At 47.6% G+C, this 27,686-nt stretch overlaps 1 protein-coding gene across 10 annotated transcripts in view; it reads left to right on the top strand.

Moving 5' to 3' along the window:
• Positions 1-8,242: 8,242 nt before the first annotated feature.
• The window catches only part of UBN2 (ubinuclein 2), a 47,689-nt gene continuing 28,245 nt past the window's right edge, over positions 8,243-27,686 (top strand). For 6 of the 10 annotated variants that reach the window (XR_012788525.1, XR_012788524.1, XR_012788526.1 and 3 more), the window contains exons 1-8: positions 8,246-9,412; positions 15,689-15,781; positions 16,849-16,950; positions 17,847-17,984; positions 18,151-18,257; positions 19,553-20,042; positions 20,352-20,422; positions 27,635-27,686. The exon at positions 27,635-27,686 is cut by the window's right edge and continues 78 nt beyond it. Coding sequence is in view for 7 of the 10 variants with exons in the window: in XM_075573954.1 (XP_075430069.1) it covers positions 8,492-9,412; positions 15,689-15,781; positions 16,849-16,950; positions 17,847-17,984; positions 18,151-18,257; positions 19,553-20,042; positions 20,352-20,422; positions 27,635-27,686 (1,974 nt within the window). In the remaining 3 variants the exon portion in view is untranslated. Of the gene's footprint in view, positions 9,413-15,688; positions 15,782-16,848; positions 16,951-17,846; positions 17,985-18,150; positions 18,258-19,552; positions 20,043-20,351; positions 20,423-27,634 lie in introns of all 10 variants that reach the window. The other 4 variants (XM_075573953.1, XM_075573956.1, XM_075573952.1 and 1 more) reach the window with 3 other exon arrangements.

Raw genomic sequence — 27,686 nt, 5'->3', positions numbered from 1 at the left:
CCAGAGGTCAAAAACCACCTATCCAACGTAATGCACCCACAGATGGCCCATGATCCACATTGCAAATTGATTACATTAGTCCCTTACCTTTAGGGAAGAATGTGTTAAAATATGCATTGTTAGTGGTAGATCTATTTTCAAAATGGGCAGAAGGCATTCGAGTTAGAAATGATGATGCAATTACATTGGCAAAGGCTTTCTGGGATCATGTTTTTTCCAGATGGGGTTTCTCACGTATTCTTGAATCAGATAGGGGTACCCATTTCACTGGTCAGGTTATGAAAGCTATATGTGAAATGTAGGGAAATTGAATAAAGATTTAATGTTCCTTATGATCCCTAATCGGCTGGTATTGTAGAGTGCATGAATCGGACTTTAATGTCCAGAATTGCAAAAATGTTGCTAGAAGAAGGTAGCACCTGGGTACAATCGCAACCTTCTGTTCTTATGAGTATTAGCCATTCAAGTTCTTTTGCAACTCAGTACACACCTTTTGAACTCATGACTGATAGGAAAATTACACTAACTTTTCCACTTAAGTCATTTCTGTCTAATTCACAGACAGAGATTATTGATAAGGCTGAGTTCATGGTTGGCGAAACCGCGTAGAGGAGTGTGTGCGCGGCACGATCACAATGCCTTAAGGCAATGATCGCGGCCATGCACTGCGCATGCGCAAAGAATCAGTTACATTTCTCTGCAGGGTGACGTCATGCTCCTAATGGGCGCGTGCCCCTCGTGCAAAAAACACCAATCCAGGCCGCACCAAGGTTAACACTATACGCATGCAGAGAAGAAGAGGTTGTGAGCCACAGTGCGCATGCGCATAACTCAATAGTCGCTTCCTCACATTTGCAATACAGCTGGCACGGTCAGCGCCATGCGTAGCCAGCACAACAAGTATACGCACGTGCAGGCCTGCCCAGCACCGCACGCATGTGCAGGACCCCAGAAGTCGGACGGAAGTTCCTGTAAGGTTCGGGGAGCCACGCTGCCCTCGGCGCGCTCCCCGCTCCAATGGTCGGTGCTCTCCCGAGACCCGCTCCTGCCTCCGCGGGTTCTGCCATATGTCTGTAAGCAAATTTGAAGAATAACACTTCTTTATCTGCCAAAACGTAACTGCTGAAATTGATGAATGTCAGATAAAGAAATTTAGCAGAGGTATAAAAAGCAGTGGTCAGGCAGGACTAAGTTATTGGCTCTTGAGGAAGCCTTACATAGGTGAACCGCGTAGAGTCTGAGGATCAACAGAGACGCGGTGTTCCACCCTACATCCGGGTATTGGACGCACTGACGACACTGTCACGTGGGACGCCAGCACAATACAGAAAAGTGAGATCACGGCCTGGGAGCTTTGTATTTTACAGCTATATGTTTTACAGATTGGTCACAGTTTAAGTGTGTATTTTATAGTTTTACTTTGAATTATAAAGGAAGTTTAAAGCCAGTCTGCACTATCGTCTCTATTTCTGTTCTTTTGCGATTGCCTGACAAACAGACCACTGCCGGAGATATTGCCACAGATTGGGATACATACTTTAAAGAATGAGGAATATGAGAGACCTTCAAGCCCCATTCCTACTCTGAGAACATAGTGCACTATTGCGTGTCTATTTTCTTTTATTTCTGGTGACTTTTTGCGCTCCCCTGCTTTGAAGAAGAATCGGTACTTTGGAAGAACTGGAGAAACAGTTCTTCACAGGGTTGAGCAGCATTAATCTTTGTTTCTTTTTCTCCCCTTTTCTTTTACTTTTCTACCTTTATTAGTCATTTAAAACACTGCACATTTGTGTCGTATCTATATTGATCACATATTTAAGATTTGATCCATGCACTTGATCTAAAAAGTTATTGAACACTGATTTATTTAAATTTTGCTTTTTTAACCCACTTTATTTTGCCTTTTTAGAAAACATGATTATAGGGGGGTACAGAACAAAGGTGGGGGTTGGAGGGGAACACATAGTACAGACAAGTAAGGCTACGTCCACGCTAGTGCTGAGAGCGCGGCGCTTGCCGAGTTTACTTATTGGAATCTTAATACTCACGTCCTTGCTCACGCAGCGCGCGGGCATGCAAGCTCTCCCAATTTGATTTTCGAGCACAGAGCAGGGTCACATGACCCTGCTCTGACCAATGGGGAGAGAGAGGCAGTATAGGCTGAGCGGAGATAGGTGGAAGAGGGGGGGGGGGCTGAGCGGAGAGAGGGGGGGGTTAACACTGTCAAGTTCAGTAGAGCAACTTGGATGTCAGCATTTAAAGTGCACAAGCAGAAATAGGTCAGGAATACATACCTTGCTAAATCACCGGAAAAACAAAGTTTTAAATACAGTAATCATAGCTTATATTTTTGGAGCAACCCCCTACTCTGAATATTTCTGGCTCGTGTAAACCTCCATTCCCTTACTGTATGGGGGGGCTGACTATGCTTTGACAAAGCTAAACATGGGCTTTGTGCACTGAGGGAGGGGGGGGCTGAGCGGAGAGAGGTGGAAGGGGGGGAAGGAAAGGGGTGCAGGGGGTAGAGAGGGGAGAGAAGGGGGGGAGAGAGAGAATGGAGGGGAGGGGGGATAGAGAGAATGGAGAGACACAGACAGACACACAGACACACACAACCCCGATCCAGCCAATGATACGCCCCTCCCTTAATAGCCACGCCCCCCGCCCCTGCTCTAAAATTATTGCAGGACAGCCGATCGCTCATGCTTGGAGAGTTGGTGATGTCACCGCTCTCAAGCATGAGCAAGCTCAGCAGCAGCATGGCCACAGCCTAATGTAGATTTACATCAGACAAGCAAACAAAAAAAAGACCATAATTGGGACAGGAGAGCAGGAAGATGTACGGCTAATGGGGGAGGGGAAGTGCCATGTACAGGATTGATATTAGCCTATTTATTCTTTTGGCCTTGGTTTTAGTCTGGTATTGGTTCTTAAAGGAATGCTTCGGCTCTGTTGACCTCCTGGATTCCCCATGCCTGCAATCCAAGGCTCCCAAACCTTATTAAAGTTTTCTCCATCGCAATTACTTCCCAAATATGTTTCGTAATGCGGCCCAAACTGGGAGGTTCGATCTGCTTCCAGCTGGCTAAAATACTACATCTAGTGGCCAGAGTGATGTGCGTAGTTAGTTTTAGGGCGGCACGTGAGAGTTCCTAGGCAGGCCTATGTATTGGGGCCACCCATGAATCAGGACGTAAGGAGGATCCCAATAGTCTATTTAAGAGGGCAAATATTTTGGCCCAAAGTGGGACAATCTTAGGACACTCGCACCAAATATCAACCATAGTGCCAAGCTTGCCAAAGTCCCTTAAACACTCATGCAGGGCATTTCTGTACATCCTATGCACCACCTGTGAATATTTTTTGTGTGCATTTTCCTTGGATATTACACAAAGGGAGAAATTGGATATTTCTTTGCATGCACCGCCTAGCCAGTCGTCCATTTCCAGTGACACACCCAAATCCCTCACCCACTGAATCATGAACCCACTCATGGCCTTTCTATTGGGGTTGATAATAATTTGATGAATTGAAGAGATTAGACCACTGCAGACTGCCTCGTTAGAGCAGAGACTCTAAAAATATGTAGAGCTCAGGGGCAGTGTGCAATTTTACATGACAAAGTGTTTGAGTTGGCAGTATCGAAACCTTTCGCTCCCTGGGATATTCTTTTTTCACTTTTGTCAAAAGGGATCGGCCTACCTAGGGAGATGAAATCCTGGATTTTGGTGATTTCTGCCCCCAACCAGGCCCCATGTTTTTTTTGGATAAACCTGGTTTTAAATTCCAGATTATCAAATAGAGTACTAGTGATGAGTTGCACGTGGTTACATTCTTTTTCAATTTCTGGGTGTCCCTTTAATTTGAGCAAGTGAAGAACCGTGGGAATTGGCATATGTATGCATTCTCTGTGCCAGGTAATACAATATGTGTCCTAAGATTGTCCATAAGCCTCCTCCGCCTGTAAGCCCTCTCACACCTGTCTCCTGCCCCTCGTCAACCAAATGCAGCAGGCCCCCTCTCGCCTTGTCCTGATTAGTTCCTGTTTGCCTTATATGCTCAGCCGTTCCTGTGGTTCATCGGCTGAGCATAAACCTTCCTACTAGCGAAGTGTTCACTGCTGTCTTGCCTCCACAGTCTTGTCGTGCTTCCAGATCCTTGCTCGACCATAGCTTTTCCTCCGGACTCCGCTCTTCTGTTCTCCTGACCTCGGCTACGTACGACCATCCGTACCTCTCCATCCCGACCTCGGCTAGCTCCTCGACGATCCACTCCTCTCCATTACTGACCATGGCAAAGTACCTCGACGATCTGGCTCTCTCCAATCCAGACCACGGCTAGTACCTCCTACGATCCGCTACTCTCCAACACCGACCTCGGCAAGTATTACTGACCATCCAGACCTCTCCTACCCCGACCCGGCTACCTCGACCAATCTACACTGCAGACGCGCCCACGGGTTGGTGTTATATCAAATCCCCACCTCGCCTCCCGGTCACGCCTTGTTTGTGGTGATCACTCTTTTACAGTATATTCAGCCCAACAAACATGGACCCCGTTGAGGTGGGACGAGTCTTGAGCACACACGCCAGCATGTTTTCCAAAATTGAAAAATACTTTGAGCAAAATGACCATTGCATGGAATTATTGCACCAGAATCTCATGTCCCTTTCTGACTGGGTACAAACCCCTCATCCTAGTCCTGTCCCTTTGGGGCCTTCTGCTGCAACTATTGCTTCTATGCCTATGTCTCCCTTATCTGAACCCCGTCTTCCCACACCCAACCGATATGGTGGCAACTCCCATAAGGTTTTTGGGGTTTCTTGAGCTTAGCTGGGATTGTGTGTGTTTATTCCATTTAAGTATGTCCTGGGTACAGAATATTGTGATGACAAAATGAGATATTATAGTTACAAACATGTTTAAAATGAGAAACAGTAGAAGTCTTGAAAGATCTTAAACAAGTGGCAGATTGAATGACTCCGTTTCTAGAAGTAAGGTGCCTGGTGAGAGAAGAAAAATTGAAAGCCCATCTGAGTAGTGCCCTTTATACCTATTATACTAGTAATACTAGTCTAGTCTAGTATGCAATAACTTTTTATATTTGACTAGCATGTTTTATAATTAATTCATTAAGCATTTATAATGCCCTTACCTTTTATACAAGTGTAACAGTGTTTCCCCCACTCTCTGGGAGATTCTGCCATTATTGGTCATGTGGTGCATGATACTTGCTGATAATAGGAGGGCTGAGTTGTCCACCGATGGTAGTGGGGACACAGGATCAGGTTTCAGGGGTACATTACCCACATGGTTCTCGAGCAGTGCAGCACCTCCATCTGCTGTAGGCTCCAGATAGGTGAAGATGATCTCCTACAGTAGAACTATCACTACTCCCCCAGTAAGATCACACACTAGGCGGGAGTATAACAACAGGAACGGTTTATTCTCTTCGTCTGACAGTACAGGAACAAGGCAGGTCTCTGCCCACTGCAGTCTCTGGGATGATCAACTTGATGGCCCCTGGACTACCACTACAGTTCAAGGCCCCTGCAGCTGTCCTGGCTCTTCCCTGGCCCTCTAGCAGGACCAGAGGTATAGGGTATCGCTCACTCTCCCCCCAAGGGAAGAGGAACAGGATAGGCCAACCTCCAGGCAATCCTGTCTCGTCATTCCGAATGCTCAGGCCTGATGTCACTGCCTCACACTGTCACTCAAGTGCAGCACCAAGGAGGGGGAAAACCCCATGTTGACTAATGCAGCCTGATTCTACCAGGGCTTACTGCCAGGAGTAAGGCTGGTTAGTAGCCAAAGGTGGCATGGCTACACAAGTATGTGTAATATTGCTAATATTTTGCATATTATTGTCAAAATAATCAATATTACTTATTAAATGAACAAAGAAGAAAGTTCATTTGTATGCATACAGAGGACGGGAGTGGAATCCTTCATGCACCCACAGCAAAGTTTGCTACAATGATTCCAACTCAGGTGACTACAACTCTACAGATCTGAGAAGTAATGGACATCACTAATTTGAACTATAAGCATCACGCTGAATAACTCTGGACTCCGAGTTTTGTATTGAACATTTCATTTATTTTAGTGATTATACTTTAGTTTTTAATTACTGCTGTGAAGTTTATACAGTGCTATATGTTTTAATCATACCAAGCAACTGTTATATTTTAGTTTGTGGTGTGCAACAAGTTAATTATTTGTTAAGATCATTTCTCATATTCCCTTGGCACTCTTTTTCTCTTTATTTGAACACTGAATTACACTTACTGTTGTTACTGAATATATAAATGTGTGTGTATATAGTATAAAAACAAACAATGAAAAGTGCACACTCCTATTGCATGTATATGTAGCCAGGTCACCTGATGGCTACTATTCTGCCCTTGGGCTGGCAGTAAATCCTGGTACAATCAGGTTGCCAGTAGTTGATATGGGATTTTCCCCCCTCCTTGGAGCTGCACTTGAGTGACAGCGGGTGGTGGTGACATCAGGCCTGGGCATGACCAACCATGAGCCAGACCTGTTGCCCTTCTCCTGGCTGTAGTTAAGGGCAGTACCGTCCTAAATTTAGAGGTGTTACTCTCCCCTCTGAGGAAGGCAGGTCACACAACTGGGAGCCTGAGATAGGGCCTTCTGTTGTACTCTTCCCTCTGGGGGAGAGTGAGTGTGGACCATACCTCTGCCTCTGCTAGGGAGGTGGGGAAGAGCTAGGACGGCTGCAGGTGCCCTTGGCCTGTAGTGGCCATAATCTAATTGCAGATATGTATCAGCTCTGCCAATGATTCATCAAAATATACAACAGTGCAAACGCAAACAATAAAATAGTGATAATAAAGTGTACTATATACAATATGATTTAATATTCCAGTGAAAGTGAAAATATATATTTAGTGTGCATACTATAATTAATATAAACATATAATGAATTGTGCAATATAAACTAATCATATATGTATATACTATCCAAATGCATAATTGCATTGTTGACAACAAATAAATAAACACAATTCAATACAATTCATATGTGCAAATAGTTGTAAATACATGGAATAAATGGAAATGAATTGTGTTAAAGGTTACAAAAAAAACAAACCAAAAAAAATTGAAATGAAATCCAGAAAGATAGGAATCAAAAGGGCCCACACAGAGAAATCTGGACACTAGACAATGGTACAGATTTGGAGTCAAGCTGTTAAATTTAAAAATCCAGAAGGTCTCCCTTCGGGAAAGCACTTTAAATCTGTCACCTGCCAAAATAGAGGGGGAGGGGGGATATATTCTAATCCCATAATGTTGAGTCCCTCAGTATTTTTATTGTGGCACAGGGGGAAAATGTTTTGATACAAAATGGTTTGTGACACCATTAAGTATATTTCTCCTGTGCTCCAAAAATCTAACACAGAGAGGCCGTGTTGTGCAACCTACATACTGTAGGCCGCAACTACATGTTAGCCGGTAAACAAATGCGCTTTAGTAATTTAGGAAACCCTTTACATGAAAGGCTTCACCGCTAAAAAATTAAGCAACTTGCTTTTTGGTGTCCAGGAAAGTGCATGTAATGCCTCTATTGCATCTAAAGTTTCTGGAAGGTTTCAAATTACAGCTAGTTTTGGATGAAGATTTAAGTTTTGAAGGAGCTTACAGACTTTTAGTACTGTCACCTTTCCTATATACAAAGGAGGGATATTTGTCCACATGACCCTTTAAAATTGGATCATGTGTCAAAATATCTGTATGTATGTGTGTATATATTCATACACTTTATTGTGTATATCCAATCTTTTCACATGTACTTTTTGTAATAAGTAATTTTTTTACATCACTTAAATTAGTCTGTATACGGGTTTTTTCCACATTTTTCATCACGTTTGAAACTATTTTTAACCAATAATTACTTTATAATTATTATTATTATTATTCATGTTTGTTTATCAAACGCAGGTATTCCGCAGCACAGAATGACTTGGGAAAGTGATTTAATAATATGAACAATGATACATATCCTTAAATATATTTCCCTATGGATTCACATTCTCCGCAACCTAGCATTGGTATCTGAAAAATATATTAGTAGTCGATATAACCTTACTTTATCATTCCTGGATTGTGACACGAAGCGGCGTCCCCGTTACCTTGGCAACCCAAGGTTACTGTGACGTGAGCGTCTACGTAGCCTCCGTCACATGAACAAACAAACGCGGAGCGTGGCGACGTCGCATTCCCCCCACCCCAATGCTCCGTGACCTTTCGGCGCATGCGCGCAGGGACGCGGCCCTGTTTATTATTATTTATGTGGGCTCCAAGATGGCGGCGGGTAACAGGGTGGTTGAGGAGCTGGTGGCGGCGAACAGGACATAAGAGGGAAGCCGTCACCAGCCGGGGCGGGGGGGTAAAAGGAGTTTGGCGAGGGGATACGGCTAGAGACAGAAGAGTGAGCGGAGAAAGGGGACAGTACTAGGAAGGGAGGAGAATGGCGGAACCTCGCAGGGTACCGTTCGTGAGTCTGTCACCCATCAAGCCACGCGAGATCGGCGGAGGCCTAAGTGTGGAGCATCAGCACCAGCGGACTCCCCCTCCGCCGCCTCCCACACAGCCGGCGCAAAGGCCCAGCCAGCCGAGGCCCCAGCCACCACCGACCCAGCAACAGCGAGAGGCGGTTCCGCAGCAACGACCGGCGCAGCTGCCGCTTCAGAGGCCGCCTGAGCCACTGCAGCTGCCGCAGCAGCGTGAGGCGGTGTTGGTGACGGCGCGCGAGATGCAGCAGGTGCAGCGCGAGGTGATGCCACAGCAACGGCCGCAGCGCGAGGTTCCTCTCACGCCGCCGCAGCGCGAGGCAGGGAGCCTGCAGCGCGAGGCGCTCACAGTACCGCCACCACCTGCACCACCACCGCAACGGCCACAGCGCGAGACTGGGAGCGTGCAGCGCGAGGCGCTCACGTCACCTCCACAGCAACGGCCCCAGCGCGAGACGGGGAGCCTGCAGCGCGAGGCGCTCACATCACCGCCACCTGCAACAGCACAGCAACGGCCGCAACGCGAGACGGGGAGCCTGCAGCGCGAGGCGCTCACGTCACCGCCGCCTCCATCTCAGCAGCAACGGCCGCAGCGCGAGGCGTTCACTTCACCTCCACCTCAGCAGCAAAGGCTGCAGCGTGAGACACCCACATCTGCGACTCCCGTCCTCACGCGAGAGCCCGGAGTCTGTCAACCGAAGGTCGAAGCCAGGCAGGAGGAAGAGAAGAAGCAGAGACCGCGGGGGACGGTGAGGCTGGAGCTGTCGCTAACTGACCCGACGGAGGAGAGCTGCGCGGAGTTTAGTTACCCGGAGCTGGTGCAGAGTGAGCAGAGAGGAGGCCGGGTATCCGCGGGGGCTGAAAAGGCGGCGGGGCAGGTGAGTGCAGGGGAGCGGCAATGCAAAGTCATGAGCCTCACACACACAGAACAAACCCACTGCCTTTCGACCATTACTACAGCCCCACAGTGCCTTTGTTCCAGTGATGCTGGCTCACAAACGCTCCACAGCCCATACATGGTCACCAACTCAGGATTCAAATATGTATAGTTCTATTTAGCAGGAAACTGACAAAAAGCACAACGTTGCGGAGGCAGAACCGCCTTCCTCAGGTGGTAAAAATGTCTGAAAGCTGTAGACGGGGATTGTGCCCTGGGAACGTTGTGCGTTTTGTCATATTTCTTGCTAAAAAAAACTTTGCATATTTGAATTCTGAGTTGGTGTCGCAGGTGTACATGTAGGTGCGGCGATGCATCTACAAAACGACATTAACACAGAGGCAGATGAGGGATTGTATAGCTTAGGCCCCAGTACCTTCTACAGCGCACGCCAGCGTTCAAGCTCCGCCCCCCCAGTCAGTCCGGTCCCAGTTACTACGCTGTCGCACACATTTCCCCAGCGGTGCGCGACAGGTTTTCACTGACAGGAAATTAAGCTCAGAGTTTGCGACGGAGGCGTGGCTACACCCCTGCCGGCAGTTCAGCCAATGAGGGCGAACCAGCCACGTGAGGTCATGGCCACGCCCCTGCAAACCCCTCTCCCGTCGCGAACTCTCCCTCCTGTCCCAGGATCGCGGTGCAGCGCTTTGCACGCGCCGGGCGCGCGTACTCCAGTGCTAACTGGGATCGCAGCCTTATAGTGCCTGCGACGTCAGGCTGCGGTTGCTGGAAAAATCAAATTGAGGTGACTTCCAGCGATCGCGACCAAGCCATTTCTCCGTCTCGTCGCGCTTACTGTAAACGCAAGCGACGGCTGCAATGCATTTTTGACACGACGTCGCTGTCGCCGGCACTATAAGCGCAGCCTAGCTTCCCAGCACTACCACCAGTCAAGAACATCAAACAGCGTGAGCGCCGGCTTATTTTTTTCATAGTTGTGTTGAGCCAAACTGCACCAGATATGGGAAGGTTTGCAGCAAGGTGACTTGTTCCTTTTATACGGACGCTCCCTTAGTTGTGCCCGTCTGCTTTCCACAACACCGCCGATCAAACGACGAGTCCATGTTTCAAGGGTAATGCTTTGCTCATTGCGGATCTGTGCAGTGTTAACCTTTAACTTGGAGAGGAGCCCATACTCGTTTCTGCGTAGTCAAGAATTAAACAGCAAAAAAGTATATATAAAAAATAAGTGTGGGTGCACGAAGTAGGACTTCGCCCACCAGACGTTCCAGACGGACAAGGAAAGATGTCCACGGCACTCCGGTTGTTAAACAATATGATATTTATTCCATCAGCACCAAAAATATAAATAAAATAAAAACGGGCGTCGTTTCAGATGTCACCGGCCCAATGTCAAGCTCGACAAATGGCTGGTTAGTCCCAAAATGTCCTCTCTCTCCCCACCCCCCTTGTCTGTGAGCAGGGAAAAGAGGTCTGAAGGGATTTTTGTGAGACTTCATGGACATCTGAAGTCTGGAAACCGGTTTTTAATCATTTTACAGGCAAATGCTCGGCTAAAAATGTAATTATTTGTGAACCATTATGGGACGAGTCCCACTAAATAAATGTAGAGGCAGTCGAGTTAATTAATTTCCAATAGTAAAAACAAAATTCTACCAGATTCCCATTAGTACTTTAATTTTTACTTTTTTTTTTTTTTTGCATGTTTTAAACCCTGTTGCCAAAAAAAAAAAACAAAACAAAAAAAAACGGTATTCTCTTTAAAGGCACATTAATGAAGAAATCGAAAATGTGTATTACAGTAAAATTGAAATTCTACTATTTCTATCATTGGCTTATTGTAAAATATATTTCCTCACTGAGTCCTATGACAGTGAATCAGTTTTTCCATACCATGGTTTTGCAAGTCTTTATATACGTACAGTTCTCCACCTAATATCTGTATTACAATTCTCCCTTTTCTTCAATTCTGGTGGCCATGCCCCTTTTAGGAACAAGTTTTATAAATGCTTTACTGACTCGGGACATACATTCTTGGCGTATGATTCCCTGTGTATTTCTCCCCATAATTGATATAAAATGCTGCTTTTTTGGGAATATTTTATAGTGACAAATTATAGACTTCTCAGAATAAATACAGGTTTAACTGTCAAACTGCTTTTTGTCCATGTCAGAATTATGTTTGTATATATTTTTGAATGCATTGAGCATTACTTAGCATATTGTGATAAAGGCATTTGTAAAAGTATCGCAACTATCTTATGTTTAACTTCAGCACATTGCTTTTAATCTATTCTAACTTTGGAAACATATGCATACATATAGATATATTAAATTGTGTATGAAGCTTAAAACAGTACTGCATTTAGAACTTGTTTGAACATAAAATGACTAAAGCATGATTTTCTTATTCGGAGTCAGACATTAACCGCCAATGCTTTTATGCAATCTTTAAGTGGCTGATTACTACCTGTTTGTGCGTAAGTGACCGATCTGCCCCATTCAAGTCAATAGGTGCATATTGAATCCGTCCCTTTGTGTCTTGAAAGCATTGACGATTCTGCGGTGTGCTAAGATTCTCTACTAATAATTGTCTTCTACTGGAACATTGCAAATCTGTTCCCTTCTATCTTTTTCGTCACATCCCAAATGACGCTTCCTTTTCCCCCAGTGTTCAACAAAACAATAAACGTGTCAGCATTAAAAATAAGCTCTGACGACCTTTAAGAAGATGCTTTGTTGAAACATGATTTTAGGTTCATTATTGGGTTCCCCATGAAAGGACAGACTATCAGAGCAAATTGTTACTGAACCATTTGGGCTGTTATATAGTGTGCGGCCGTGCGCGCGTGCACGTGACGCACACGTTTCGTGTATACTGTGCGCGAGTGTGACTGTGTATGTGTATGACTGTGCGCGAGTGTATATTTATATATGTGTATATGTGTATGTATGTGTGTTTTCAAATAAATCCTTTAATAATTTTTTTAATAACATTGCCCACACACACCACACACATACAGTACTTACATTTTGAGCAGCGGTAGTGGCGAAAATTCTTTTTTTTCATCTTCCTGTCGGCCGGTTTCACTGTCCCTGCCGTGCGCGCGGGGCGCCATTATAGAAAGGCTGACTAACGTCAGCCAACTATAAATGCTGCGCACACGGCGCAGCAAGCGCAGGCACTATGGAACGGGCCATAGCTTCATATAACGCCACCATGCTACAATAAAGTGTCTTAACTTTTTGTTCACATTTTATTTTGAATAAAGCAATCTTTATCCTTTCTTGTGCCATAGGATTTCAAGGCAGATGGAAAGATCACAATATTCTTAAATTGCTATTTGGCTTTAATCTTTAGTTGCTCTTTTTAACTCTGCTCATCCTCCATCATGGTGGAGCATGGAGGTGAAGTTATGCAATATCTGTTTTTACATAGTGTAAAATAAACTGACTTTGCCATTTCATGATGTATACAGGACCAAATGTGGTTTCCAGGTTATGATTACAGTAAAAACAAATATATATCACTTGCGAGCATGTTCCGATAATGATTGGCATTCTTTACATAGGGCTGTGCTAATAATGGTCATTTTACTATTCTGTATATCCAGTACATATATTATCTTTTTTTTTCTTGTACAAACTATTCCTTTCTCTCTTAATTCATACATAAATACTTTTTGAGTACACGAAGATTTGAAGTTTTATATATATCTATATATCACCTATCCACATGTGCAAAGATGTACACACATACTTATCCAGTATTGCATATGGTAATACTCCCTCCACTTGTTAGAACATATCTTGTACTCCCGAGTTCTGAATCTCAATGATGGCTTGCGTGCCTAATTGTCACCATAACTCATCACAGTTTGCGTTTAGATTTCATCAGAGGAGCAGAAAGCGCATGCAATCAGAAACCTATGCAGTGGCAATGGGAACAATGATCTGAAAGTAAAGAGGGAGAGTGAATCCTAATATGATGCAGGAAAGAAATATATTGGGATATGTGTCTTGCTGTCGGCCAATGTTGTGGTGGTTCTTTTTGGAACCTGACAAGTAGCTCTCACCTCTCCACTTCTACTGCTCCACTATGCAAATTCCTACACTGGCTTCCCATGTCCTGTAGAATCACATTTAAAACCCTAGCTCTGACTTACAAAGCACTCAGAGATGCTGCATCTTACATTTCAACCCTCATCCCCAAATCTATCCCTAAACGCCCATATGTTGCCTTAATTCCTGTCTTATTACCTCCTCCTCACTGCCACCTACAAGACTTATCCCGTGCTGCCCCCTCTCTCTGGGAATTCCCTATCATGTACAATAAGACTCCCCCAGCTTTGGGACCACTATAAGCTCCCTAAAACTTGCTTTTTCTAGGAAGCCTATCTGTTGTACCCCTAACATACATCAACCACTCTCCCTCCCCCCCCTCTTCCCTCCCAATCCTATTTGGGCCATCTGTGCGGATGGACCAATCTTCACGCTATCTAACACCCGGAACATCCCCGTCCTCAAACATTAATGGTACAATGGACAATACTACATCCTGATTCATAGTTTGTCCTACTATAAGCAGCCACTTTACCTTTTGTTTCAACATTGTACGTTTTCACGAGCAGGGCCCTCATTACTTTTGTTTCTGCTTGTGCATGTTTGTCTTAATTTGGTAAGTAACTCTTTATGTAATTTACATCTCTCTGTAACCCCATTGTACCGTGCTGTGGCATATGTTGGCGCTTTACAAATAAATGACAAATGAGGGTTTGTGAAATCTTTGTGCCCTGCTTAGAAAATGCTTGGGAAGTCCCAATGTGAACTTGCAGAAAGTACATACCTTTTTGATAATCCTCCGTCTTGCCCATGCTGTTAAATGTTTATGCATTTCACAGAAGTTTGAAAGATATAAAAGCTTAGCTAGGGTACAATTTATCGGTCTACTGCAGTATTTATTTTATAGTAACGAATTAGTGGCCCTAAAAGCAGAGTACGTGTCCAAGTTTTTCTTGATTGTTCAAATTGTTATTGATGAAGGGACATGTGGAGGCGGTGTACTTTTTTGGTTGTTGGTGGTGCATTTGTGTGTTTGAAGGGTGTATTGTGTATATGGGTTAGCCCTGATTGTTGACGTATGTAATCAAGCTACTTGTGTCCGTATTTGTTTCATCTTGGATATAGTATTTGGCTGTCTCTGTAAAGGTTGGGAACCACTTGTTTAAATTGGCTTCATTTACTATGAATAATGTTGATACTTGAATACTCAACTTTAATTATCCTACTTTTAATTGTTGGTTATAAATGTCTGTTCCACTAGGTCTTTTTACTTAGGGAAAGGCATGTTTGTTGGGTGTGGTGTATAAGCTGAATGTACAATTTATTTACTTGTTAATGCTTTATTTTTTGAGTGGGTTGCAAAGCTATATTTGTAGGCAACAAAATAAAAATACTTTTTCTTATATAATCTGCGTAGTGTACCCAGCTCTGTTTATAAGAGAATAGGCACCATGAACTAATCCAGGGGTGCAGCCCCCTGCCCGGCAGCTGCAGCGTTCGCGTGCCCCCTCTCCAAGGACTCTGCGTCAAATGACATCGCGGGTCATGTGATGTCACGTGACACCATGTCATTTGTCACACGTTACCATGGCGACACGTCACATGACCCCGCGGCGTAATATGGCGACGTGTCGCCGAAGACCTGGCAGAGAGCAGGTAAGGGAGTTACAGAAGCCTCACGCCTCCCCCGGCATTTACTTTAAATGCCCTTGGGAAGAGCGCGGGGCCTCTGTAACTGCCGCGCTCCCCCTAGAAATTCTCGTGCCCCCCAGTTTGCGCACCCCTGGACTTATCCACAAAACCGCTTATTCTAATTTGTTGCTAACCAAAGTACAAGGACATACAGTAAACCAAATTCATGAGATTGCTTTGAGGGTAGGCCATTCATTTCAAAATCCAGTTCCCCCAACATGATGATTTTTCTTTTAAGAATCAGATCTTGAAATTATTCAAGTGGGCCTACAGATGACAATATTGTGCTATCTGGCCATGCTGCGTAACATTCACGTTTTGAAGGTATTGTCATCCGATAAAATGTTAAAACTTCATAACAGTGACGTATTGAATTTCCCCTTCATAATCATTGTTTACATGTAATAAGAATCTGTAATTGTTATGCCTTTTTGTAGAGTATTTAAGATGGACATTCATTGCCGTTCCAATCCAATTATGAAATGTATTTCTTTTTTCTCAGGCAAAGCTCCCTCCGTCACATGATCCATTTAATGATGATGAACGTGAGCGTCTACAAGTGGAGAACTTGGCTAAGAAATTTGAGGCCAAATATGTAAGTATCGGGTTGATGTGCCTTTCTAAAAAATAAACGCTAATGCAGGTTGGGTCTGTCAGACCGATTGGTCAAATCTTATAAATTACCTTCTGCTTTCTATTTAAGGAAGTTAAAACCAGAAGTAATACTGAGCAGTTATCAGATTGTGTATAGATTTCTCATTTCTGTAGTGCTCCCCTAAAAGGGAACGTGTTGGCTATCCTGCGCAGCTCATTCATATGAATTAAATCGCCAACTACGGCTCTATTGATAAGTTGCTTAAAAACAATATTCAGAAAAATAGTATAGCACAAATAAAAAAGTTTTCTTCCTTATGTACTTAAATGCTAAAGCATATATTTCTTACACAATACTCTAAACAAGGTATTTCTATACTATAGGATCCCCAGTCGGATCACATTTTTGGATGCCTAGTTAATATCCCATTATAAACTGGTTATGTACATTTATACATATTTGCAATTTCTTATCCCAAAAAAGCCACAGCACTTGACAAAGTATAAAAAGGTGTACATTTTATGCATCCAATAGTATATGAATCAAAAATGTGAAGTTTTGAGTCTACATGGCTAGTATTGGATGTATGATCTGTACCTTTTTATACTTCTGGTGGATTTTTGAGGTATTGGATCATATCATGGACTGGTTTGATGTTCCCAGTTCATCCACTGGCAGATCAGTAGTTTGGTTCTCTTTTCACCTTTTTTTAAATCCCCTTCTGAATCCCCTTTTTATTATATTTTTAATTCCTTCGTTCTTTCTAACGCTTTGAGTCATCAGAAGGAAGCTTCATAACCACTGATGGAAACATGCATATTTCCTCCGGAAAAGTCATTCTATAAACCTACTTCAGATGTAATCATAATTAGACATTTATTGATATTGAACATGCAGTACAGCACCATTTTCTTCTTCAAATAATATATAATACTTGCCAAAAGCATTGTTGCAACTTATTTGCTTACCATGACCTTCATTTAATCTATTTTACTAGATGACAATTGATTAATCCAAGGGTAGCATTTCATGGTTTGGATTTTAATAGTTTGTCGCTGTTTTGAAAGGGAGGAAAAAGTCACCGTCATCGGAAGGATCGTATGCAAGATTTGATTGATATTGGTTATGGCTACGATGACACAGACCCATTTATTGACAACTCTGAAGCAGTGAGTAGCAGGCATTGAGAAAATTGGGCCCCAGGAGGTCTTTTTGCTCAGGGATTTTTCCTCAGAAGGATTACTCTAATTATTTATAATACCCTGCTATCTGTCTCAGCCTTGCATTTAATCACCAGTTACTTTGTTTAACCCATTTCGTAGATCGTTATTTGGTTCTCCACTCCAAAAAGCAAGTAGCTTTTATAAAACAAACCAATGTATCCCTGTGTCCTGCATTAATTACTGGAAAAATATACTGGTACACGTCCCTTATGCTTCCCCATAAATAACCAGAGCCTCTAGAGCAGGGGTGGCCAACTCCAGTCTTCAAGGGCCACAGACAGGTCTTCAGGTGATCCCTGGTTCAGCACAGGTGGCTCAATCATAATGACTTTTGTCATAATGATTGAGCCACTTGTGCTGAAGCAGGGATATCCTGAAGACCTGTTGGTGGCCCTTGAGGACTGGAGTTCACCACCCCTTCTCTAGTTTTATAGCTTGTACAGACTACTACATAACGTTTGTAAAAGAGTTCTGAGCATGCTGCTTCACCTCTGGTTATATCTGTAGTCTATAACCAAAATAATCTTGTTTAGTTCTGAAGGGGAATTTAAACTTGTCCCTTTGTAGAAATACACTGTAAATGTAAGGGTGAGACAATAGCAGCATTGTGGGGAAGCAACCCAGCTGGAACATTTAATAAGTTTCATTTTGATTTTATGTTTAAAACGTATGCCACGTTCTATTTGTTTGTAGTAACGGCTGAAACTCCTACCAGATGTTAGCTATAAATAGTGATAGAAAATAAAGTCCGGATTTTCCATGTTGACGAGTAAGTGATTAAAGGAAAGATGTGAACCACTGTTTTATTTTAGTCTTATCACACTCTCCCATCCCCCCTCTAGTATGATGAATTGGTCCCAGCTTCTTTGACGACAAAATACGGCGGATTTTATATTAACACGGGAACGCTGCAGTTTCGTCAGGCATCCGACTCTGAGGGTGAAGATTTCATCGGGAGTAAAAAGCACAAATCATCTAAAGTTAGTATTCGGACAATTCGCGCAATACCTGTACTTCCATGTGCTGTTTTATGTGAAACATCTAAACAACTAGATTTTCTTGGACATGAGAACCATACCATGTTTGACGTCCTGTCCTTCTTATCGTCTTAAGCCAGTACAGGAATGTATTTTTGTTGTTTCCTAGGTATCAAAGCTCAATGAAGGAGATGACCGATCGCTGAAGAAACGGAAGCGGAAAGAGGGCATTGAAGAGCAACAGCCGAGGAAATTGAAAGTTCCCAAACAAATGGGGTAAGTTTGAGCAACCATGCTATAAAAGCTGTCGTACTTCTACGACAATCCGAGTTCTATATTGCATTTAATTTATATGCATGTAATCCATATGTTGGAACATTAAAGGGACAATCTGTCCTAGTACCAAAGTGCACAGTGCTGTGGCATGATCTATAGCAGGGGTGCGCAAATATGACCCTGTGTGCCCCCCCCAGTTACCATGGTTACTTGTCGCTGAAGATCCGGTAGGAGAAGCTGCAGAGGCCTCGCGCTGACCCCCCCCTGGCACTTAATTTAAGCCTCTAGTCGCGCTGCCCGTGGAAATTCTTCTGACCCCCCTGGGAGATGCATCCCCCACTTTGCGCACCCCATATCTATCGGTTAAATGTCACCATTTTTATACACCATTAAACTTAATTTCTCCATAGCAACCAAATACATTGTATAAATACTCAAATCTTTACCTAATCTAGTTTGTCATAACTTTGTAAATTGATGTATATGCAAGGAGATTGTTCATTCAGTATCTTTCTTTGATGCGTTTAGCTGTTGATAGCTAAATAATTTGTTTAGAAAATTGAAATTGACTTATTTGCTTCTTGTGTAAAAATAAGTTAATTGTACTGTATTGAATGTGCTTGTTGACCTTTTTATGAGTGATTGCCCATGTAAGGTCACATAGCAGGGGCGCCCCCCCCCCCCCCCTGTCTGCTCCTCTCCGTTCTGAGCCTCGCACAGGGTCATGTGACCCGCAGCGTCATTTGACGTGTGTAATGTCACGGCACATGACCCTACGGCGTCATTTGAAGCCGCGTTGCCATGGACACGAGTGACGCAGACAGAGTCCATGTAACTTTTAGAGTTGCGGGGGCCTCATGCGATCTCCCAGCATTTAATTTAAATGCCTCGGGGAAGTGCGCAGGGCCTCTGCAACTGCCCGCGCCCCCCACTTTGTGCACCGCTGACATATAGTATAATTGCTTATGGTCTGTTTTATGGAGATTTACTTATGGCGTAAACATTGTGACTTTCCCCCCCTGAATTAAATAGAATAATATTTACCAATTTAAGTGTAGGAACCATAGCATTGTTGTACCGTACCATTTTTTTTATGCTTAAGCTTTTTAAAACAGCTTTTCCTAGACTCATGGTGGTGCCAGTTTGATCTTTGCTTAAGTAGTTCATAAATCTTTGACAGATTCCAGTTACAACATAAATTTGGGGCAGTAATTCATATAAATTAAGGAATATACCATTTAGACATTTCTAAAAGTTGTGAATACTTAGATGTTGCATCTCTCTCCTTTTTAAAGGGTTGTGGCCTTCAACTCCCACAAACCTGACAAGAAAAAGAAAAAGCTTTACAAAGACTCTCTGTCCCTCGCCGCCATGCTGCGAAAATTTCAGAAGGAGAAAGATGCCATACGGAAAAAAGAATCCAAGCAGAGCCCACCAGCTGTAACGGTAGTAACTGCTCCCCCAAAACCGGTTTCCGTTCCGATCACCAATGATTTAACAGACTTGACGCTTGGTGCTGACCCAGTTCTTGACATTTTTGGTGGTGGCGAGGGGGAACTTCTACAGGAGGCAGAGAGTGCACTTGAGATGCTGGGCGACTTTGATTTTGACAAACTGTTGGATTCTGCGTCCAACGACAGTCCGGTTGGGTCTGACCCCGGCGAGAACGGAAGCATGGGGGGGCTTCCGACGAATATCTCCCAGGTGCAGATACCCAAGCAAGTGCCCCCTTTTCCGGAGGGTCTTCCAACACAACTGGAGAAGCGTATTTCTGATCTGCTAACGGTAAGTGAAGAGCCGTAACTCCATCACATTTGGATTCAATAGAATCATCAGAGGATGTTTGTGTAGCAGACAGTGTTTTTTTTTTAACTAAATTATTTTATGCTGAGTTGTTTATGGTGTTTTCTTTCTCATTTATTGTCATTTATATTGCCAAGTGCTCATATTTAAACAATTTCTGTCTTTGTCTTCTATATTTGCAGCCTACGTTTTAGGGGCTCATCTCATTTTGTATTTGTCTGTGGGTCTCGCATGAATTCGCTTCTAAATTTCAGTCCAGTTGTCATTTGGGACTTTTTTTTTTCCCCCCAGGCTGCAAAAATGTTTGATGAAGAAGGCAGGAAGAAATTCTTCACTCAAGAGATGAACAATATTTTGTTAGAGTATGTAACATTTTTATTAACTACATTCATTTATTATGTTCTGACACCAATTAGGCTGTAGATTACTTATAGTTCCAGAAAAATATCAGTGCAACCTCAAAATAAAGGAAAGTTAATATGGTGATGTATATCCAAATATTTAAAGCTTTCTGTATTGATTAATACGTCACCATAATAATTTTCCTTTATTTTGAGGTTGCACTGTTATTTCTCTGCAACGATTTTCATCTGGACTGGGAACAGTCAATGTCATGCAGCACCCATACACGATATAACTTAGATATCTAGAAATCCCTTGGTTAGCGCTTGTCCTTTTTTGTTTGTTTTATAGTCACTTATGTCTTAAGGCCTCGTCCATAGTGCTAGCTATTGCGTGCGCGGCTCCTCTGAGGCCGCCCATAGTGCGCGCGATGAAGTGCGATGGCGCGGCAGCATTTACAGAAGACAAGATTTTTCCGTTTTGATGCGACGGCCGTGTCACGTGGGCGACTCGGCCAATGAGATTGACTCAGCTCTGTGATGTCATGGCCACGCCTCCCGTCGCGTGCGTCATAGAAATTTTACAGGCCACGGATCACTCAAGCAGCAGGTGCACGCTACGCCATGTGCTCCGTCGCGTGTGCCTGCACTATGGACTTGGCCTTAAGGATGTGTTCAGGGCTTATGTAAAACAAGGGGCCGTGGTGTTTTTTGTTTTTTTTTTAACTGTTCATTTGAAAATCTGGTTACAGCTTTAGGTTAGTTCTTGGATGTATTTTTAATTGTGAAAGTGTGATTATACAACTAGATTAGTGCTTCGATGTATAAAAACTAGTGAGACCTGTTGTGCATATTCAAAGTTTTACAATCCATACAAGTGGTTTTACACATTTTAAAGCTTAGTCTCTTTTTTTTTTTTTTTTTTTTTTTTTTTAATAACCTTGAACCGGGGGTGTCCTTGGGAATGGACGCCCCTATTACTGGTTAAAAGGAATTTACATTTTTATAAATAAAAAAATGGCACAGCTGCTGGGATCACCAATAGAAAGCCTCAACATCGTCTTTCTATTGGCCACACGAGCGAGCTAGGACTCCTCTGCCATTTTGTGCTTGGGCAAATGTGTGAGTGAGGCACCTGGAGCCCCTGGCAATCGGGATATCCCAGATGCAGCTCTGCTTGGTTGAAACAATACACTATATAAATTGCTCTTGCCTTCTCAGGCAGCGACTGGAGGCATCCCCCCTGTATGGGTCTGTCATTATTGCTCCGCGACGTCAAATGGTGTCTCATTGCCATGACGGGACACCACAGCGCTGTGCGGTGTCGCATTGTTATGGCAACGCAGCACCACATGGCATCCTGTTGTCATAGCAACACAAAGCCATTTTCCGTCGCGGACCCATAATGATGGGGGAGATGCCGGGATGAGGCGCAATCCGTATAATTGTTGTGAGGGAGAGCGCGGGGCTCGGTGCAGTGGTGCAGTGGTACAGACTGCACCGCCATCACGTCAGTCCAGTGCCTACTCCCGAGATTAGGTATTTGATCCATGTTTGAAGGTCTGTCTGCTGCATGTAGAGACTGAAACTCTGGACTAGTATAAACTCACAAATATATGATACAGTAGTCTTCTATTTTAAGTCTAAATCCATGGGGGTTCATTTTTACTGTGAGCAAGTAGATTTTATGGAAACCAGAGCCCCTGCTGTATTGTGCGAGACCTGGAGTTTAGAAAGCGAGACCAATATCCTTGTCGATGAGCACCAGTTTATATTCTTGATTGGCTATAGTTGGGCTACTCCTGATGTCTGTTTGACATGTATATATTACCTTCTAGTACAGCGGTGTTCAAACTGGGGGGCGCGCCCCCTTGGGGGGGTGCAAGATTATGTAGGGGGGGGGGGCGCAGGCTGCGTGCGGGGAAACCTGGGGGCGGGCAGAGCTGTACACAGGCGGCCAGAAGCTCCGTGCAGAGGCTACTTCCAGTTCCCTGCTCTGTCTGCCTGCAGAGGGGGCGGGGCCTGCAGAGGGGCCTTCCCTGCACACAGACAAGCCCTCCTCCTCCTGTCTGTTACCTGCCCGTTTTCAGCAGCACATGGGGGGACTGGAGCAGGTTTAGTTACTCCCTCCACCCACCGTGTGTGTGTGTGCTTTGTGTGTGCTGTGTGTGTGTGTGCGCGGTGTGCGCGCGCGCGCCTGTGTGCCTGGTGCTGTGCGCGCGCGCTGTGCTCTGTGCGTGGGTGTTGTGCTCTGTGCGTGGGTGTTGTGCTCTGTGCGTGGGTGCTGTGGGTGTTGTGCTCTGTGCGTGGGTGTTGTGCTCTGTGCGTGGGTGCTGTGGGTGTTGTGCTCTGTGCGTGGGTGTTGTGCTCTGTGCGTGGGTGCTGTGCTCTGTGGGTGCTGTGCTCTGTGCGTGCGTGGGTGCTGTGCTCTGTGCGTGCGTGGGTGCTGTGCTCTGTGCGTGCGTGGGTGCTGTGCTCTGTGCGTGCGTGGGTGCTGTGCTCTGTGCGTGCTGTGCTCTGTGCGTGGGTGCTGTGCTCTGTGCGTGCGTGGGTGCTCTGTGCGTGCGTGGGTGCTGTGCTCTGTGCGTGCGTGGGTGCTGTGCTCTGTGCGTGCGTGGGTGCTGTGCTCTGTGCTCTGTGCGTGCGTGGGTGCTGTGCTCTGTGCGTGCGTGGGTGCTGTGCTCTGTGCGTGCGTGGGTGCTGTGCTCTGTGCTCTGTGCGTGGGTGCTGTGCTCTGTGCTCTGTGCGTGCGTGGGTGCTGTGCTCTGTGCTCTGTGCGTGCGTGGGTGCTGTGCTCTGTGCGTGCGTGGGTGCTGTGCTCTGTGCGTGCGTGGGTGCTGTGCTCTGTGCGTGCGTGGGTGCTGTGCTCTGTGCGTGCGTGGGTGCTGTGCTCTGTGCGTGCGTGGGTGCTGTGCTCTGTGCGTGCGTGGGTGCTGTGCTCTGCGTGCTGTGCTCTGTGCGTGCGTGGGTGCTGTGCTCTGTGCTCTGTGCGTGCGTGGGTGCTGTGCTCTGTGCTCTGTGCGTGCGTGGGTGCTGTGCTCTGTGCGTGCGTGGGTGCTGTGCTCTGTGCGTGCGTGGGTGCTGTGCTCTGTGCGTGCGTGGGTGCTGTGCGTGGGTGCTGTGCTCTGTGCGTGCGTGCGTGGGTGCTGTGCGTGCGTGGGTGCTGTGCTCTGTGCGTGGGTGCTGTGCTCTGTGCGTGGGTGCTGTGCTCTGTGCGTGGGTGCTGTGCTCTGTGCGTGGGTGCTGTGCTCTGTGCGTGGGTGCTGTGCTCTGTGCGTGGGTGCTGTGCTCTGTGCGTGGGTGCTGTGCTCTGTGCGTGGGTGCTGTGCTCTGTGCGTGGGTGCTGTGCTCTGTGCGTGGGTGCTGTGCTCTGTGCGTGGGTGCTGTGCTCTGTGCGTGGGTGCTGTGCTCTGTGCGTGGGTGCTGTGCTCTGTGCGTGGGTGCTGTGCTCTGTGCGTGGGTGCTGTGCTCTGTGCGTGGGTGCTGTGCTCTGTGCGTGGGTGCTGTGCTCTGTGCGTGGGTGCTGTGCTCTGTGCGTGGGTGCTGTGCTCTGTGCGTGGGTGCTGTGCTCTGTGCGTGGGTGCTGTGCTCTGTGCGTGGGTGCTGTGCTCTGTGCGTGGGTGCTGTGCTCTGTGCGTGGGTGCTGTGCTCTGTGCGTGGGTGCTGTGCTCTGTGCGTGGGTGCTGTGCTCTGTGCGTGGGTGCTGTGCTCTGTGCGTGGGTGCTGTGCTCTGTGCGTGGGTGCTGTGCTCTGTGCGTGGGTGCTGTGCTCTGTGCGTGGGTGCTGTGCTCTGTGCGTGGGTGCTGTGCTCTGTGCGTGGGTGCTGTGCTCTGTGCGTGGGTGCTGTGCTCTGTGCGTGGGTGCTGTGCTCTGTGCGTGGGTGCTGTGCTCTGTGCGTGGGTGCTGTGCTCTGTGCGTGGGTGCTGTGCTCTGTGCGTGGGTGCTGTGCTCTGTGCGTGGGTGCTGTGCTCTGTGCGTGGGTGCTGTGCTCTGTGCGTGGGTGCTGTGCTCTGTGCGTGGGTGCTGTGCTCTGTGCGTGGGTGCTGTGCTCTGTGCGTGGGTGCTGTGCTCTGTGCGTGGGTGCTGTGCTCTGTGCGTGCGTGCTGTGCTCTGTGCGTGCGTGCGTGGGTGCTGTGCTCTGTGCGTGCGTGCGTGGGTGCTGTGCTCTGTGCGTGGGTGCTGTGCTCTGTGCGTGCGTGCGTGCGTGGGTGCTGTGCTCTGTGCGTGCGTGCGTGCGTGGGTGCTGTGCTCTGTGCGTGCGTGCGTGCGTGGGTGCTGTGCTCTGTGCGTGCGTGCGTGCGTGGGTGCTGTGCTCTGTGCGTGCGTGCGTGCGTGGGTGCTGTGCTCTGTGCGTGCGTGCTCTGTGCGTGCGTGCGTGGGTGCTGTGCTCTGTGCGTGCGTGGGTGCTGTGCTGCGTGCGTGGGTGCTGTGCTCTGTGGGTGCTGTGCTGCGTGCGTGGGTGCTGTGCTCTGTGCGTGCGTGGGTGCTGTGCTGCGTGCGTGGGTGCTGTGCTGCGTGCGTGGGTGCTGTGCTGCGTGCGTGGGTGCTGTGCTCTGTGGGTGCTGTGCTCTGTGCGTGCGTGGGTGCTGTGCGTGGGTGCTGTGCTCTGTGCGTGCGTGGGTGCTGTGCTCTCTGCGTGGGTGCTGTGCTCTCTGCGTGGGTGCTGTGCTCTGTGCGTGCGTGGGTGCTGTGCTCTGTGCGTGGGTGCTGTGCTCTGTGCGTGCGTGCGTGGGTGCTGTGCTCTGTGCGTGCTGTGCTCTGTGCGTGCGTGCGTGGGTGCTGTGCTCTGTGCGTGGGTGCTGTGCTCGGTGCGTGCGTGGGTGCTGTGCTGCGTGCGTGGGTGCTGTGCTCTGTGCGTGCGTGGGTGCTGTGCTGCGTGCGTGGGTGCTGTGCTCTGTGCGTGCGTGCGTGGGTGCTGTGCTCTGTGCGTGCGTGGGTGCTGTGCTCTGTGCGTGGGTGCTGTGCTCTGTGCGTGCGTGCGTGGGTGCTGTGCTCTGTGCGTGGGTGCTGTGCTCTGTGCGTGGGTGCTGTGCTCTGTGCGTGGGTGCTGTGCTCTGTGCGTGGGTGCTGTGCTCTGTGCGTGGGTGCTGTGCTCTGTGCGTGGGTGCTGTGCTCTGTGCGTGGGTGCTGTGCTCTGTGCGTGGGTGCTGTGCTCTGTGCGTGCGTGGGTGCTGTGCTCTGTGCGTGCGTGGGTGCTGTGCTCTGTGCTCTGTGCTCTGTGCGTGCGTGGGTGCTGTGCTCTGTGCTCTGTGCGTGGGTGCTGTGCTCTGTGCTCTGTGCGTGCGTGGGTGCTGTGCTCTGTGCGTGGGTGCTGTGCTCTGTGCGTGGGTGCTGTGCTCTGTGCTCTGTGCGTGCGTGGGTGCTGTGCGCTGTGCTCTGTGCGTGCGTGCGTGGGTGGGTGCTGTGCTCTGTGCGTGCGTGCGTGGGTGCTGTGCTCTGTGCGTGCGTGGGTGCTGTGCTCTGTGCTCTGTGCTGTGCTGCGTGCGTGCGTGGGTGCTGTGCTCTGTGCGTGCGTGCGTGGGTGCTGTGCTCTGTGCGTGCGTGGGTGCTGTGCTCTGTGCGTGGGTGCTGTGCTCTGTGCGTGCGTGCGTGGGTGCTGTGCTCTGTGCGTGGGTGCTGTGCTCTGTGCGTGGGTGCTGTGCTCTGTGCGTGGGTGCTGTGCTCTGTGCGTGGGTGCTGTGCTCTGTGCGTGCGTGCTGTGCTCTGTGCGTGCGTGGGTGCTGTGCTCTGTGCGTGCGTGCGTGGGTGCTGTGCTCTGTGCTCTGTGCGTGCGTGGGTGCTGTGCTCTGTGCTCTGTGCGTGCGTGGGTGCTGTGCTCTGTGCTCTGTGCGTGGGTGCTGTGCTCTGTGCTCTGTGCGTGCGTGGGTGCTGTGCTCTGTGCGTGGGTGCTGTGCTCTGTGCGTGGGTGCTGTGCTCTGTGCTCTGTGCGTGCGTGGGTGCTGTGCGCTGTGCTCTGTGCGTGCGTGCGTGGGTGCTGTGCGCTGTGCTCTGTGCGTGGGTGCTGTGCTCTGTGCGTGCGTGGGTGCTGTGCTCTGTGCTCTGTGCGTGCGTGGGTGCTGTGCTCTGTGCTCTGTGCGTGCGTGGGTGCTGTGCTCTGTGCTCTGTGCGTGCGTGGGTGCTGTGCTCTGTGCGTGCGTGGGTGCTGTGCTCTGTGCGTGCGTGGGTGCTGTGCTCTGCGTGCGTGCGTGGGTGTTGTGCTCTGTGCGTGCGTGCGTGGGTGCTGTGCTCTGTGCGTGCGTGCGTGGGTGCTGTGCTCTGTGCGTGCGTGCGTGCGTGCTGTGCTCTGTGCGTGGGTGCTCTGTGCGTGGGTGCTGTGCTCTGTGCGTGCGTGGGTGCTGTGCTCTGTGCGTGCGTGGGTGCTGTGCTCTGTGCGTGCGTGCGTGCGTGGGTGCTGTGCTCTGTGCGTGGGTGCTGTGCTCTGTGCGTGCGTGGGTGGTGGGTGCTGTGCTCTGCGTGCGTGGGTGCTGTGCTCTGTGCGTGCGTGGGTGCTGTGCTCTGTGCGTGCGTGGGTGCTGTGCTCTGTGCGTGCGTGGGTGCTGTGCTCTGTGCGTGCGTGGGTGCTGTGCTCTGTGCGTGCGTGCGTGGGTGCTGTGCTCTGTGCGTGGGTGCTGTGCTCTGTGCGTGCTGTGCTCTGTGCGTGCTGTGCTCTGTGCGTGGGTGCGTGGGTGCTGTGCTCTGTGGGTGCTGTGCTCTGTGCGTGGGTGCTGTGCTCTGTGCGTGCGTGGGTGCTGTGCTCTGTGCGTGCGTGGGTGCTGTGCTCTGTGCGTGGGTGCTGTGCTCTGTGCGTGCTGTGCTCTGTGCGTGGGTGCGTGGGTGCTGTGCTCTGTGCGTGCGTGCGTGCGTGGGTGCTGTGCTCTGTGCGTGCGTGGGTGCTGTGCTCTGTGCGTGGGTGTGTGTTGTGATGTGTCTGTGTGTTCTAGTATATAAAAACAAACTGTTCATCTTTTGGATACAGTTCTGAGTTGTAATGTTTGATATATATGTTGCGCCTTTTTATGTTTGCAGTTGTCATTGACCTATTTGCATTACTACACACTTGTGGAAACTGGGACTGTCCTGGGTAAACGGACATTTTGGCAGCTTCAAATTAATCTTCATGTTATTGGGCACGTGTTTGTAAATTGAAATACTTGCATTTGTGTCATTTAGCAGACATGGGAAAAGAAAGTATGTTAATGAAGCTGATATTGCTGAAATTCATTAATCTGAATACTAGTTCCTTTTATTTGGTAGTATTGAGTTGCAGCTGCAGGAGTTGAGCCCCAGTAATCGGAATAGTGTGTAC

The sequence above is a fragment of the Ascaphus truei genome, chromosome 17, assembly GCF_040206685.1.
Source record: "Ascaphus truei isolate aAscTru1 chromosome 17, aAscTru1.hap1, whole genome shotgun sequence".
Classification (NCBI taxonomy): Eukaryota; Metazoa; Chordata; class Amphibia; order Anura; family Ascaphidae; genus Ascaphus; species Ascaphus truei.
This window is presented reverse-complemented; position numbering and strand designations above follow the sequence as displayed.